The sequence below is a fragment of the Xenopus laevis genome, chromosome 3L, assembly GCF_017654675.1.
Source record: "Xenopus laevis strain J_2021 chromosome 3L, Xenopus_laevis_v10.1, whole genome shotgun sequence".
NCBI classification, from domain to species: domain Eukaryota; kingdom Metazoa; phylum Chordata; class Amphibia; order Anura; family Pipidae; genus Xenopus; species Xenopus laevis.
In genome coordinates this window covers 38042221-38057701 of record NC_054375.1, presented here as the reverse complement: position 1 = coordinate 38057701, position 15481 = coordinate 38042221, and the positions used below count along the sequence as shown (strand labels likewise).

At 36.9% G+C, this 15481-nt stretch overlaps 2 protein-coding genes across 3 annotated transcripts in view; both read left to right on the top strand.

Annotated features, from left to right (window-relative positions):
• The window catches only part of myot.L (myotilin L homeolog), a 29005-nt gene extending 26444 nt beyond the window's left edge, over positions 1–2561 (top strand). The window contains exons 9-10 of the mRNA XM_018252105.2: positions 38–171; positions 2172–2561. Coding sequence (XP_018107594.1) covers positions 38–171; positions 2172–2344 — 307 coding nt within the window. The 3' untranslated portion in view covers positions 2345–2561. The remainder of the gene's footprint in view (positions 1–37; positions 172–2171) is intronic.
• A 3028-nt stretch (positions 2562–5589) lies between these two features.
• Positions 5590–15481, top strand: nme5.L (NME/NM23 family member 5 L homeolog). Of its 2 annotated transcripts, none has more exon segments than NM_001094325.2 (6): positions 5590–5664; positions 7779–7934; positions 8752–8957; positions 11773–11873; positions 13228–13346; positions 14320–15479. In NM_001094325.2, coding segments are annotated over 5 exon segments (660 nt in total). In that variant the 5' UTR covers positions 5590–5664; positions 7779–7787; the 3' UTR covers positions 14407–15479.

Below are 15481 nucleotides of genomic sequence, written 5' to 3'. Positions count from 1 at the left end.
TACCAAGTGAACTTTCTTACCTTTACTTTTTTTTCAGGTTATACCAGGATGATAGTGGGAGAGTTTCCCTTGTGATATACAACGTAAAAAAAACAGATGATGGATGGTACACCATATCGGCAGTAAACGAAGCTGGCGTTGCAACTTGCCATGCACGTCTTGATGTTGCAGGTAAGTAAACTGAAAGCCTTTTAAAGTACTGAAAATCTGTTTGGGGTTTGTTGCTGCTCTGATAATGTAACAAATATATTAATTCTTTACTTTTATTTGTTCTTAATCAAAACCATTCAGTACCCCCTTCTTTTAGTAAAGGTTCCTACTGTGGTTCTTATTCCATAACCAAATTTTATCTGTATATATCAAGAGAAAAGGGACAACCAATGATCTCAGTCTAAGCACACAAAGACCAGCTTTAATGCATCGTTTTTACCGGGAATCAGATACTTAGCTTAGATACCCTTATTTATAGGCTTCTTTCAAAGATAGATGTAAGTGCTAAATGTGCATTCTTATACTGTCAGTTGGATCACAGTGATGAAAGCTTATCATAAAACCAACATGCTGCTTTGCTATACTAATCAGTTTAAGTTCAATGTAGACTACACTGGCTTCCATCACTGTATAATGCTGAACTATTAACTGATTGGCCATGAAATGTGTGCATGTTATAGGTGCCCAATCATATCTCTTTAAAACAGAACTATACATTTCTTTTGCTGCTGAGCTGACTAGAGAGCTAATCAATTGTACTGCATGGCTTTATGGACGTCAATAAAATATGTGGCATGAGTCAAAAACTGATCACTAATCAACCTTGAAGAACTGTTTGATTCTTATTTATAGGCAGATGAAGAAAGCCCAAAATGCAGGTAGAGGTTTCTCATGTTCTAAAGTCTTTATATATATAATTAAAAGAAAATAATATTAAAGCACAAATGAGTTCTCATCTTGTATCACACATTTACACTTTAGCCGTAATGTGTAATAAAAGTCACTTTGCCAAAGTACAAACCTGTAGAAACCAATAAGATGTTTACTTTTAAACAGGTGACCAGTAAGTGCTGCCTGTTGATTGGCTAATGTAAGGGGCCGATTCACTAAGGGTCGAATATCGAGGGTTAATTAACCCTCGATATTCGACTAGGAATTAAAATCCTTCGACTTCGAATATCGAAGTCGAAGGATTTAGTGCAAATACTGCGATCGTAGGATTATTCCTTCGATCGAACGATTCGAAGGATTTAAATCCAACGATCGAAGGAATATCCTTCGATCAAAAAAACTTAGGAAAGCCTATGGGGACCTTCCCCATAGGCTAACATTGACTTCGGTAGCTTTTAGCTGCCGAAGTAGGGGGTCGAAGTTTTCTTTAAAGATACAGTACTTCGACTATCGAATGCTCGAATAGTCGAACAATTTTTAGTTTGAATCCTTCGATTCGAAGTCGTAGTCGAAGGTCGAAGTAGCCCATTCGATGGTTGAAGTAGCCCAAAAAAAACTTCGAAATTCCAAGTTTTTTTTACTTCGAATCCTTCACTCGAATTTAGTGAATCGGCCCCTAAGTGTCTAGACCTGTAGTAAACTTTGCACTTTTTATTCCATTACCACATTAAATATATCTGACAGCTCTTTCAGTATGCAAAATCACACTCTTTCTCTGAGAGGTGTTTTTTATGCATTCATTCTGTAATAAATGCTGTAGTGCAATTAGCAAGGAGCAGACCTTGCAAACGTGGGGGGGGGGGATAGACAGAAGGAGTGGGTAACAGAGTGTTCTAGAGCAGGGGTTCCCAACCTTTTTTTAACCGTGAGCCACATTCAAATGTAAAAAGAGTTGGAGAGCAACACAAGCATAAAATAGTCCCTTGGGGTGCCAAAATAAGGGCTGTGATTGGCTATTTGGTTGCCCCTATGTGGACTGGCAGCCTACAAGAGGCTCTACTTGGCACTATACTTAGTTTTTATGCAATTAAAACTTGCTTCCAAGCCTGGAATTCAAAAATAAGCATCTGCTCTGAGGACCCAGAGAGCAACATCCAAGGGGTTGGAGAGCAACATGTTGCTCGCGAGCTACTGGTTGGGGATCACTGTTCTAGAGGTTCTAATTATCTCCCTGATAAGTTATGTCACTGATATACTATGTAAACACATTATATCATGTTTGATTTCAGCTCTTGTCAACAAACAAATGCCAAGTGTGAAACCACTTAAGGTTAAACCAACTTTTAGCAAGTACTCAGCACTCAATATGAAAGGGTTGGATGTGCAAGAGGCTTATTCACCGGAAAGGTACCAGAACTCTCAGCCTACCTACCCGGGACTTCTTGAAAGTGAAGAACTTTAAGAGACATATATTGTGTAGTGAATATAGTCTATCCTTTTAAACATTGCTGTGTTTAATTGCTGTGTATTTCTTTTTTTTAAACAGAATAACAGTATATTAAATGGACGTTAGCATATCAAGTGTATACACTGACTTTTTTAAAAGTTATTTATGAGATTGTTATGACAATGTATTTAAAACTTCAAAACTACTGAATAAAGTTACTATATATGTTAAACTCTCTGTTTTTTAAAATTTGACAGAAAAAAATATGAGAGGCTGATCATTTCTTCTTTTTCTTCTTGATCTCATATTTTATTAATTTTGTTAAGTTGTGCGGGAAAAAAACACAACACCTTGCATTGACTACTATAGAGACTTGGCAGGTATTAGTTGTGGAACTTTACATTTTAAAGAGTGTTTTCGATTGATAAATCTGAGTTTGGTAAACTGGAATTTAAAAAAAGTTACTGCTTAAAAAGCTTAATCTTGAATTTGAATACATTTGCCTTTGTATCTCTCAGGCAAAATTTTTTTTTTTTTAAGGTTTTTAAGGCCTTATTCTACTTTTCAGTAAAGGAAATTGATAAAGGAACGTCAATAGTAATATTCGCCTCACTCCCAGTTTTTTCTCTATTCCTGTTCTTTGTTTTTGCAGTGACTGGTAGTAACCAAAAAGATTATTGTTTATTATTTACTTTCTTTTAGTACCCTGTTCAAAGCTGATTGCTGATTGGTTGCTATTGCCAAATTAGTTACTTGTATATTCAATTTGGGATCTTTGCCCTAGGTCCACAAATGCCTTTTCCAGCCCTGCTCTGCAACAGTGACATCTCAGTAATATCATTATGGATCCTGTTTCAGGATACTTTTGCTATACTGTGGACATCATTGTGCAAGGCACCCTCCACTTCTCCCCAGTATGGAATTCATGTGAACAGGGTGATTTCACCTTCAGCCACCATATATACCAGGGTGAACACATAGATAGGAAGAAGGTCATCCAGGAAAAAAGAACATATGGCCCCAATACTCATCCAGTACATTGCTTCATAATCTCCAACAAATGAAATTAAAGCTGTGCTCTAAAGAAATAACCGGCGCTGGGGAGGGTGCGGAATAAATTTGGGTTGAGATTTCAACTGGGCAAAAAGCTACAAAGAAAATTATCATTGGTGTATGCTACAAACCACCTCGAATAAGTGAAGAGATTGAGGCCCAACTACTATTACATATGGAGGCTGCTTCACAACTTGGTCAAGTTATTATTGTGGGTGACTTCAGTTATCCAGACACTGACTGGGGTAATGGGGTTGGGAAGATGGAAAAACTATTGGGTTTGTAAATAAGCTTTAGGACAACTTTTTATTCCAACTAGTTCAAGAACCTACTAGGAATGACTCTCTTTTGGACCTGGTAATTACTAATACTGAACTCATGTCTAGCATTTGTGGGTGAGCATTTAGGGAACAGTGATGATAACATGGTCTACTTTGAGATTATGTTGCAGAAACAACTCTATAAGGGAGAAACTAAAACACTAAACTATAGACATGCAAACTGCCAGTATGAGGGCATCTCTGCAACATATAACTAGGAAATATATTTTAAATATGTAAATAGTAAAAAAAATTGGGTCAGTTAATTTATAATAACAGAGATGAAGCAGAGATTCTGAACTGTTATTTTTCATCTGCACAAATGAGAAACCAAGTGATGAAGGTTTCCTTCTAAATAGTCCCAATGATGTGCCCTACAAAGGAGTGTGACAGGCTACAATATGCTTACACGACACTCCTTGCAACTTCTATGAAATGCAATCAGTGAAAAGCTTATAGGCAACGAGAATGCAAATATATTGATTTTCTATGCATCTTTTATTGATTTTCTATGCATTTTTTTTACTTGCCACATTTATTTACTTCAGGCCTCTTCACCTCTCTCCTCTCTTGGCAGGTCCAAAGTCCCAATGACCCCATTTTCTGTGGGTCAATCTTAAATCACAGACACCAAAAAGGGGGTTAGGCTGAATGAGATGGGTTTAGAGGCATAACCTATTAGATCTGGGACTGCTCAAAATGCATTTTTTTATTATAAGATATGAAATCTGGGAAAATACTGGAAAGTTGATGTATCTGTTATCTATGAATTATCAATCAAAATAAACTAAAGTATCGACTGCAATATATTTACAAACAATATCTGCTTTACTTGAAGGGGACAACAATTTTTAATAGTATTTTGCACAGCATGGGTTAGGGCAGTGGCCAATGGGGAGATTTGTCACCCGAGATTTTTATGAGCAACTGTGTACGACAAATCTCCCGAAAATGCCTCTCCATTGGAAATAATTGAAATCGCTGGCGGTATGGCACTGATGATAACTTTGGCTTTCCCAGGGCCGGATTTAGTGGGTGGGCGCCCAGAGGCCGTGTGGTCCTATCGGTCCCGCCCGTATACTCCACTCCAGTGCGAGCGCACATGCACGGCCTTGCCACAAATCCGGGCCTGGGCTTTCCTAAATCGACCAAAGTTTCCTCGTGAATCAACTTCGGCAACTTTGGAAAACGAAGCGTTCAAACGGGAAGGCAGTTTTGGGAGATTAGTCCCTGAAGAAGTGATTTGTCGCTGGGCGACTAATCTCCTGAAATAGCAGTGTGTGGCACTCGGATCACTTCGGCTTTCCGAAGTTGCCCAAAGTTTCCTCGTGATGCAACTTCGGCCAACTTCGGAAAATGAAGCGTTCCGAGTGCCATCCCCTCTGTGATTTACATTCCAGCCAATGGGAAGGCAGTTTAGGGAGATTAGTCGCCCTCAGAAGAAGCAATTTGTCGCTGGGTGACTAATCTCCTGAAATAGCAGTCTGTGTCTCTGCCCTAAATCTCCAGAAGTTGTTGCTGAAGGAAACTTTGGGCGATTTAGCAATATGTTAGTCCTGTGTATATTGATATTTGTGGTAGTAGAGGATCTCTGTTTTTGTCTTTTTCTTATAATGTTTAGTGATTAGAACGCTCCCTTTTACTTTATAGTACACGACCCAGTGTTAGATGAACTACAGATAAAAATAATAGAAACAGGATATTTTTCTTGAGGTAGATTAAAATGCTATTTTATTTGTTGCTTGCATAATACAGATTGAAAATGCAAAGACTGTCTGTTTTGTTGCCTCTCCTGAGGCAGTAAGGTAGGCCTGTAACTATGGGAACCGCAACACGCATCACCTTAGCAACCAAGGACAATGTCGAGAGAATATGACGTCAGCCAGAGCCGGAGACTGGTGAAATTCTCTGGGGAAGCGGCTGAATCGGACTGGGACTCGTTGTTACGAATCAGGACCATTTGTAAGTGCGGAAACTTTTTATTGCGTATGGATTTCCTTAAAAAAATAGCTTCCTGGTTACTATAGCTACAGATACATGCGGCTGCGGTGCTGCTCTTTGCTGCAAATGTCCCCGGTGCTCTATGAGCTCAGGGGCTACCGGGAAGTTTCCTCACGGTCTGTATCACATTATTGGCTTGGCTTCTACGGGTTCATATGGGTGTCTGGTTTGTTTGGTCAGTGACTGCAGCTAACATGAATAAAATGATTCATAATGCAAGATCCTATCATTCTAAGCGAAATTTCCATTCAGATTCATGAATAATTCCCAGTGTAATTGCTTTTGAAAACAGTTTCTGTCCTTTTCTGTACAGCTGGTTCTGACTCCTGCAACTGTGTCCCCACAGCGCCTTCCATGCTCTCTCAGCAGTCAGAACCAGCCCTGCAGAGAAATGGCAGCCACCAACAGCTTGGGATCCCGATTACATTTTCAAATAACTTTAAAACTAAAAACTATAGAAAAATACGTTGTGAATCTATATTGCGCTAGAAGAGACAAATTTCTGGTTTGAAAACCGGAAATTCGGCCCTTAATGTACATTTTTGCCGCCCCTGGTGGTATATTTATCAAAGAGTGAAGTTAATAGTGAAATTCCGCCACTAGAGTGAAATTCCGCCACTTCCCATTCATTTCTATGGGGTTTTTAAAGGCGTATTTATCAAAGGGTGATATTTCACTTTCACCCATTGATAAATACGCCTTTCAAAATCCCATAGAAATGAATGGAGAGCTGCGGAATTTCACTCTAGTGGCGAAACTTCACTCTTTGATAAATTTACCCCCTGGTACCTAGCGGGGTGCCGCTGTCTGAGGCGAGTTTCTCAACTTGGTGTAGCGCCCCTGCATATAAGCAAATCACTGGGGAATTACATAACTATCTAAATGTACAAAACTGATGCAACATTTCATGGTTTATCTGATAATGGGCCAGATTCAATCCCGTGAGTGAGATTCAATTTGATTAGGAAAAACATTTCTATTAATTCCGTTTTTTTTTCCATAGACGTTAACAAGGTTTTCATGCAATAAACAGTGAAATAAGTTTTCCTCATTAAATGCATCTGACTCTATGGGAAAATCTGGAATTTTCTTTGGTCCACTGGGTGATATTGTAATTAACTTCTACAAAGTTGCCCACTGACTGACTGGTCCAATGCCTCAACACCCTCCAAAGGCAAATTGGAGATTCTTCAGATGTGGTTTCTTTTCTGTCTACCTCTGGATCAAGTATAACCAAACTACAAAGATTGAAGTGTCCCTTAATGCCAATAAAAACTAATTTTGGAGTTATCAAAATCAAAAGGGGGTTTTCCATAAAGTGGAAGATTCTCAACATCTAGAGGAAAGCAAAAAAAAAAAATATATATATATATTAGGGATTCGGGCAGGATTCGGCCTTTTTCAGCAGGATTCGGATTCGGCCGAATCCTTCTGCCAGGCTGATCCGAATCCTAATTTGCATATGCAAATTAGGGGAGGGGAGGGAAATCGCACAAAACAAGGAAGTAATTTTTTTCCCCTTCCCACCCCTAATTTGCATATGCATATGCAAATTAGGGGTGGGAAGGGGAAAAAATGTATGCAATATGCAAATTAGGATTAGGTATTCGGCCGCAAAGGATTCCGGGGTTTGGCCGAATCCAAAATAGTGGATTCGGTGCATCCTTAATATATATATATATATATATATATATATATATATATATATATATATATATATTTTGCTTCCTTGAGGGTGCAGGGTCAAATTAGAATATAAAGTCGTTTTTAGAGGGACCCGCTCTCCTTGTATTGTGAATTCAAAACTTCAGACCTTACACATGTTTTGTTCTCCTAGTGGGACTGAAACATTGACAAATAAACTACATATATATGTATACGCACAGGATGTGTTATGAACCAGATGGTTTCTCTATCTTGCAATCTCGTTTAGTGTGAATTCCATCAGGTTATTTGGCCAGTAATGCACAATGAAACAAGGAGTCATCAGCTGCGGTATTTAACAGGATTTGTTTTTAAAGAACTTGTATTAAAAAAAAAAGCCTAAAATTAATATTTATTTCTTTTAAATAAAGGTGATGACTATGGAACAAACTCAGACACCGGGGCTGCCTATGAAAGCTCCCAAGATTTATGTTGAAAGAACTCTTGCTATAATAAAACCAGATCTCCTTCACAAAGCAGAAGAAATTGAGGATATCATTCTCCGGAGTGGGTTCCACATTGTTCAGGTAAAACTACTTTACTATTTTTGAAACTGTGCAATTAAGATATCACATGTTTTACGTGTACTTTTCCTCTTGCAGACTTCACTCTTCTACATCCAGCAGTCTGCTAAGACTAAAGATTTTGTGTACTGCTGTGGCTTATTCTGTTTTGGATGTTGATTAAAAGATGAATAGAAACTTTCTAAAAGGTTTATACGGTTCTGCTACCTGTGGTTCTACAACTGTTTTTGAATTGCATTTCCTATTGTCTTCCCACAGCATAGAATCATCTGAAACCTCCATGCCAGAAATGTATTATATGATATAGATTCTGTGGATGCCATAATATATTCATTTTTCTCCTCCTATTGTCATAGTCCAGTCTTTCTCTCTTCCCTCCTCGTGTGTTGTAATTATAAACCCTTCTTCTTCTTCTTCCAACCACTTGTTTGTTGTTTTCTCACATTCTTCCCCTTCTTATTATTTGCACATCTCATTTCACCATTAGGTCTATTGCATATGACTGGTATTATCCTATGTTCCTGTGCTGTGGCTTCATATGTGCATTTGATTGTATGTGAATGCAGGAATTTATAGAACACATTGTACTCTATAGGGACAGTACCGAACAGACTGCACTAAAACTGCATTCATAATTGTACAGTATTTTCAGCCATGTTGGGAACAACCCCTTTAATATGCAAATTGTGTTCATAGAAATGTGCATTTGTTATACTTGAATCTGATATATTTTTCTTTTTCACCTTTTGTTTTGAATGCAATTTTTATGGTTTTTGAGAGCTAAATGACAGCCTGCTTTAACACGTTTACAATTTTACAGAAGAGAAAAGTGCATCTCAGTCCAGAGCAATGCAGTGACTTCTACTCAGATCAGTATGGAAAGATGTTTTTTCCTAGTCTGACCGCCTATATGAGCTCAGGCCCAATAATTGCAATGACATTGGCAAGACATAATGCCATCTTACACTGGAAAGAATTAATAGGACCAGCAAACAGCTTGAAAGCAAAAGAGACACAGCCTGATAGGTATGTAAAATGTACTTGCTATTTACTATTTTGCCTAGGTTGCATATACTGTAGATATGGTATCCATTAACCTGGTATCCAGAAAACCCTGAATTAAGGGAAGGCCATTTGCCATTTCCTCCATTTTATCCAAATATTAAATTTTTTTAAAAAGTATTTCCTTTTTCACTGTAATAATAAAGCAGTACCTTGTACTTGATCCAAACTAAGATACAATAAATCCTTATTGAAAGCAAAACCAGACTATTGGGTTTATTTAATGTTTAAATGATTTTCCAGTAGACTTAAAGTATGAAGATCCAAATTATGGAAAGACGTGTTATCCAGAAAACCCCAGGTTCTATACCTGTATTTTGTCAAAATTAACTCAAAAAACATGATCACTAGAGGCATAGGGACTGGTTTAGGTCAAATGTTTTCAAACGTTTTCCATTCAAGTCCCTCCTTAAAAGGAAAAGTAACACCAAACAGTTAAAGTGTTTTAAAGTAATTAAAATATAATGTACTGCTTCGCTGCACTGGTACAACTTTGTGTGTTTTATTTAGAAACACTACTATAGTTTATATAAACAAGCTGCTGTGTAATCATGGCGGTAACCATTCAAAGAGCAGATTACAAAGCAGATACCAGATGCACTCTATAGAATCTCATTGCATTCTATTACAGAGCTTATCTGTTACCTGCTAATTAACCTGTGCCTTTTCTCCTTTTTTTAGCCTGAATATCTGCCCGTATGGCTACACAGTAGCCTATTTACATAAACAATAGTTGTTTTAAAAAAAACATGCATAACAACGGTACATTATATTTTAATTACTTTAAAAAAAAAAATCAGTTCTTGGTGTAACTGTTACTTTAAGGTCAAATATTTTCTGGCAGATTTATCAAAATGATGTTTAGAGCTTAATAAATAAAAACTCACCCACATTCTATTCATTCCTATGGAACTTTTAGGATTGTATTTATCAAAAGGTGAAAGTTCGAGTTCACCATTTGATAAATATGCTTCTAAAAATCCCATAGGAAGGAAATAGAACGTGGGTGAGTATACTTTGAGAAAGGCTAAAACGTCAGTCACAGGCTGTTTTATGAATAAAAGTCCAGAGAGTGCTGTTCTATATGGGATGGATGAAGATAATGTGTTGAACGTGCACTCAGGCATATGAACACTTTATTGTTGAGAGTGCCTGCTTCCTGTGGATATATATATATATATATATATATATATATATATATATATATATATATATATATATATATAGTGCCAAAATATTCTGCAGCTTTTCCGTTTAATAAAGATTATTGGAAGGACTGGAGATAGATTTCCGACAGACAGTGGCTGGATGTTAGTAGTGGTGGACAAAATGCTCCGTGTGTGAGCTTAAGAGCTTTGATGGAGCTTTGCTTATAGTACATTGCTCTTCCGCTTATCCATTATTAAATATCACTCCTTAAAGGGCATACACTTAACTGTTCCAGCATAATTAGACTAAGTACAGGGGAATATGTATTCTGGCACAGTGTAATGGTGTCTCTTTATACAGACCATGAACATGGAAAAAAACAACTCAAAATCACATTTTATTTTTGGACAAATTTGGAATCTTTAATTTTAAAATAAGTCTAAAACAAGTCTTCTTTTCTACAGAAACTTCCCAGCTTAGAAATTCAGGGTTTTTTTGTGCTTATTAAACCTTGAGTTTCTGACAGCATTTGCATTATGCAAAAATCAAATCATGGTAAAACTCGAATGTTGATAAATTTGCCCATAGCTATTTATAAATGGCCATACCCCTTCTTATTCTAAAAAGGATAATGTAAACCCCTGAACATGTTAAAGAGAATAATGAATAATGAAAAGTGGCAACCTAAGCAAAACTGAAGAGAAGTCAGTAAAACCTTTGTAAATTCCAGTGAAACTAAAACAGGAGAGAGAAACAGTTTGCTGTTTGGTCAGAACATTACATTATTCTTGGTCTTTTTAGAAAACTCTGGCAACTATTCTATGCAAACATAGTACAGGTACCTGTTATCCAGAATGCTTGGGATCTGGATAAGGGATCTTTCCACGATTTGGATCTTTGTACCATAAGTTTACTAGAAAACCATGTAAACACGAAATAAACCCAATAGGCTGGTTTTGCTTCCAATAAGGATTAATTATATCTTAGTTTGGATCAAGTACAATGGGCTGTTTTATTATTACAGAAAAAAAGGAAAACATTTTTAAAAATTTGGATTACTTGGATAAAATGGAGTCTATGGGAGATGGCCTTTCTGTAATTTGGATCTTTCTGGATAGCAGGTTTCCAGATAACGGATCACATACGACTGTACAGGTATGAGATCTGTTATCTGTTAACTCTCCCATAGACTCCATTTTAAGCAGATAATTCTAATTTTTAAAAATGATTTCCTTTTTCTCTGTAATAATAAATCAGTAACTTGTACTTGATGGTAACTAAGCCGCCTGAATCCACATTGGTGGCAGAACAATCAAATTGGGTTTATTTACTGTTTAAATGATTTTTAGCAGAGTTAAGGTATAGTGATCCAAATTCCAGAAAGAACCGCTTATGTGGAAACCTCGGGCCTCCATCATTCTGGATAATAGATTCTATACCTATACAAAAAGTTCACTATTCCGGAAGCAGATATCTACTGATTCACCCAATCTTCTTCTCATATATCATGTATTATGCTATATGTTAACTGCACATGTATGATTTGCATGGATTAGTTCTATATGAAGCATTTAAAAAAAATTAAAGGATACTATATAAATGATTAACAGTAGGTAATAATTTGTCTCAGTTTAAGGGCAATATATGGGACTGACGACCTCCGCAATGCTCTTCATGGAAGTTATTGCTTTACATCTGCTGAGAGAGAAATTCGATTTATGTTTCCTGAAGGTAATGTAGAGAAATGCCTTTGGAGTTTACTGTACAACTTTTGGTGTGTTTTGGCATAATTTCAGTAACCCATAACTTTGTAATATTTTTGCCATTCTTGGGTAAATATTAGCACTGTAAACAAACATACATATACCTTTTTATTCAGTTCACGAAAGCGGAAGAGAACCTATCCAACCAGTTTTTCTGGTTGTTTTTTTTGTGTTTTGTGAAACTCCTCGTTAACTTAAATATCCTTATATTTTACAAAAGGGGGTACTTTATTCACTATATATGTAATAAAAGATACTAAGTTTACCCAGGAGCAGTAACCCATAGCAACCAATAAGTTTGCTTTAAGACAGGGGACCAGTAAATGCTACCTGCTGATGGGTTGCTATGGGTTACTGCTCCTGGTCAAATGTAGTGCCTTTTATTACAAAACCCCCATTGTGTTTTGTTGATTTTTTTTAAATCAGCCTTATCATGTAAGCATAGTATATTTATACCTTTATCAGAGCTCATATCAGTGTCGGACTGGGATGCCAGGGACCCACCAGAGCTCATATCAGTGTCGGACTGGGATGCCAGGGACCCACCAGAGACCTTAGGCCGAGGGCCCACTTTCTAAACTATTATACCTCCTCTCCTCACTCACCTCTTTATTCACCTAGTCTCTACATAATATACTCTATTCTTCCTTTATTAAGAATTTTTCTCAGAAATAAATAGGGAAAGACCATGAAATAGACCAAGTGTTTAGCAGCAAGAGGCCCACTGACACCTGGGCCTCCCTGGAATTTTTCCTGGTATACCGGTGGGCCAGTCTGACACTGGCTCCTATAGATCCTCTATGGTCTATGTCTATTTACAAATGAGGGGGGGGGGTGTTATTCATGAGCAAAGAGGATAAGAATAGCCAGTCACAGGGCTGCCGTAACACAGGAAAAATTAAACTCCAGTCTTTTGTTAGGTTCATTGATCTGTTGGTTGCCCAGCCGCTAGTTGGGATTGGCTGACTATCCCCCGTCATAATTAGTGCTTGTTGTTTCCCCTTAGCAGACTTTTATTTTGATACTGTTGAGAGCAGAAGAGCATGCTTAATGGCAGCTGATATGATTCCCAAAAATACAAAAAGGAAAAACAATGCTGATAAAATTACAGAGTGACAGAAATATAAAGTGAATAAAAAGCACATTACTGCACTTTGTGGCAATGCTTTCAGAAAAAGGCTTCTAGAACGCGGTGGCATGACTTTTTATGCAAAGTATTTAAGTTAGAGATGGACATCTCTTCCTGAAATGGGAGCTTCTTCTGTACTTTTAAGAGCCATTCTAATATGTTTACCAGATCTCTCTATAAATTTTTATTTTAGCTCTCATTGAACCTGTGCCTATCGGCCAAGCCGCTACCACTTACTTGAACTTGTTTGTCAATTCAACATTGATTGCCGGCCTCACAGAACTTTGCAAACAAAAACCAGCTGATCCATATGTAAGTACCCCCAAACCACTGTTCTTGTACCATATATTTTATCAGTATTTATCACACCAATACAGTGGGCCATATTGGGATGAGCTGATCGTTTGCCCCCCAGGTCAACAATGGAATTCTAATGGGTCCTATTAAAGGAGAACTAAACCCTAAAAATTAATAGACCTAAAAATTACATATTTTATAAACTGAACTTGCAGCAGCCTAAAGTTTCAGCTTCTCAATAGCAGCAATGTTCCAGGACTGATGCTATGGGGCAGAATATTACATTCTGATGCTAGTTGCACTGGTTTCTGTGCTGCCATGTAGTATTTATCTGTGTTAATTACTAATTAGCCTTATATTGTGACATTTATATTCTATGTGTACTGTAAGTGACAGCAGCACAGAGCATGTGCAGTGAATCAGCAGAAAAGAAGATGGGGAGCTACTGGGGCATCTTTGGAGGCACAGATCTTTACTGCTAAAGGACTGTGGTTGCCTTTGGCTGGTACATAAGCCCAAAACATAATCTACAACATTTCTAGCCTACTTCTTTAGTTTAACTTTCCTTGTCCTTTAAGACATGGGGTCCTTGCCAAACAGCATTTATAAACTTGCCCGACTGAACCAATTTTTGGTCTGATATTGATTAAGCAGGACCTCCAAGACTGAGACCTGCAGAATAAACAGGAATAAAAAAAAAAAGAGCATCTTTATTAAAAAAATAAATAAAAAAAAGATGGACTACCCTTTAACTATAGTCGTGCTGCTTTTAGGGAGCAATAGGAGGTACAGCCCCTTGGGTGTCTGTAAATACACTACGTCCTTTAGCCATAAAATTGACAATCATTTTTAAAAAATGTTAATTACTAATTTTTCGAACACATTTTGGAGCAGTTAAACATGACAAAAAACATGAATAAAACGATTATATTTTGATGATGTTCCTTTAAAAAAGTTTAATTTATGTTTATCCTTTTGCCCCTTCCAGACATGGCTCGCTGATTGGCTTCTCAAGCATAACCCAAACAAACCAGATGTGGAACACTGTGTTATTATTCAAGAACCTACTAAATAATAACATTTGGTATAAAAGCTTAGCAGTCAGTGCTGCAGAATGTAATAGATCTCTCTGAAATACAGCTGACCTTTGTTAAACCATTTTAATGAATTGTTTTATTAATTGATGGAGAGAAAGTTGCTGTGAAAGAATATAGAAATATAATTGGGTTGTAACACTGCATTTATGTGCAAAACAAGAGGTTTTTCATGAAATGCGTCATTTAGTGCAAAATCAGATCCAGATAGGTGCCCCTCCCATTGACTTATACTGGACCTCAACAGGTCTGAGATGGTGGATTTTCGGATTTGGGCAACATCAGGGTATAATAAATCGGAAAAAAATTAAGTTTTGTTTTTCCTCTAAAAATTTGAGTTTTCTAGTGAAAAAAAACCCTCTCATTCGATTTTAACATTTAAATTTTAATAAACAACCCCTTTAGAATTCATGGTTATGGTGTTCTATGTTGGTACCTAATGTCATTTGGGAGATAAGTCTTTATAGTAAATTCAAATTCCAATTTTCGAGTTTTACAATTTACACATTCAAATTTGAATCCAACTATTCAAATGTAAATTTGAATGTGAGATTTACCACACCTCGACAATGCAAACAGTACTAATTTGAATATTCGCCACCTCAAACCTGCCAAGTTCATGTACAAGTTAATGGCAGAGGTCCGTTGAGCCATTTAGAGATGTTAATAGCCTTCCTGACATTCAAGTTTTTTTCGGGAGAAAAATTTGATTCATATAAATCAAATATGATTCAAATTTTCGGGTCGGGAACCATTAGACCGAATATTAACCATTACATTTTTTTATTAAATAACCTCCCAGTTGAATTGTGAATATATTCGAATTAGATATAGGTTAATGGACCTCTAAGCTTTGAGAGGATTTTTTTTTTTTTTTTTAAATAAAATCTGTAAACCTACGGTTAGTGGAAATTTTGGTCTTGAAAAACTGTAGTGTGCTGCTGGAAGTTTTTGAGCAATATAAATACATATTTGTTATTGGATTGTTCGTGAGACATAGAACTTTCCAAATCAGTTGTAATTTTGTGCATACAATAAAATGTGATTTTTTCCCTA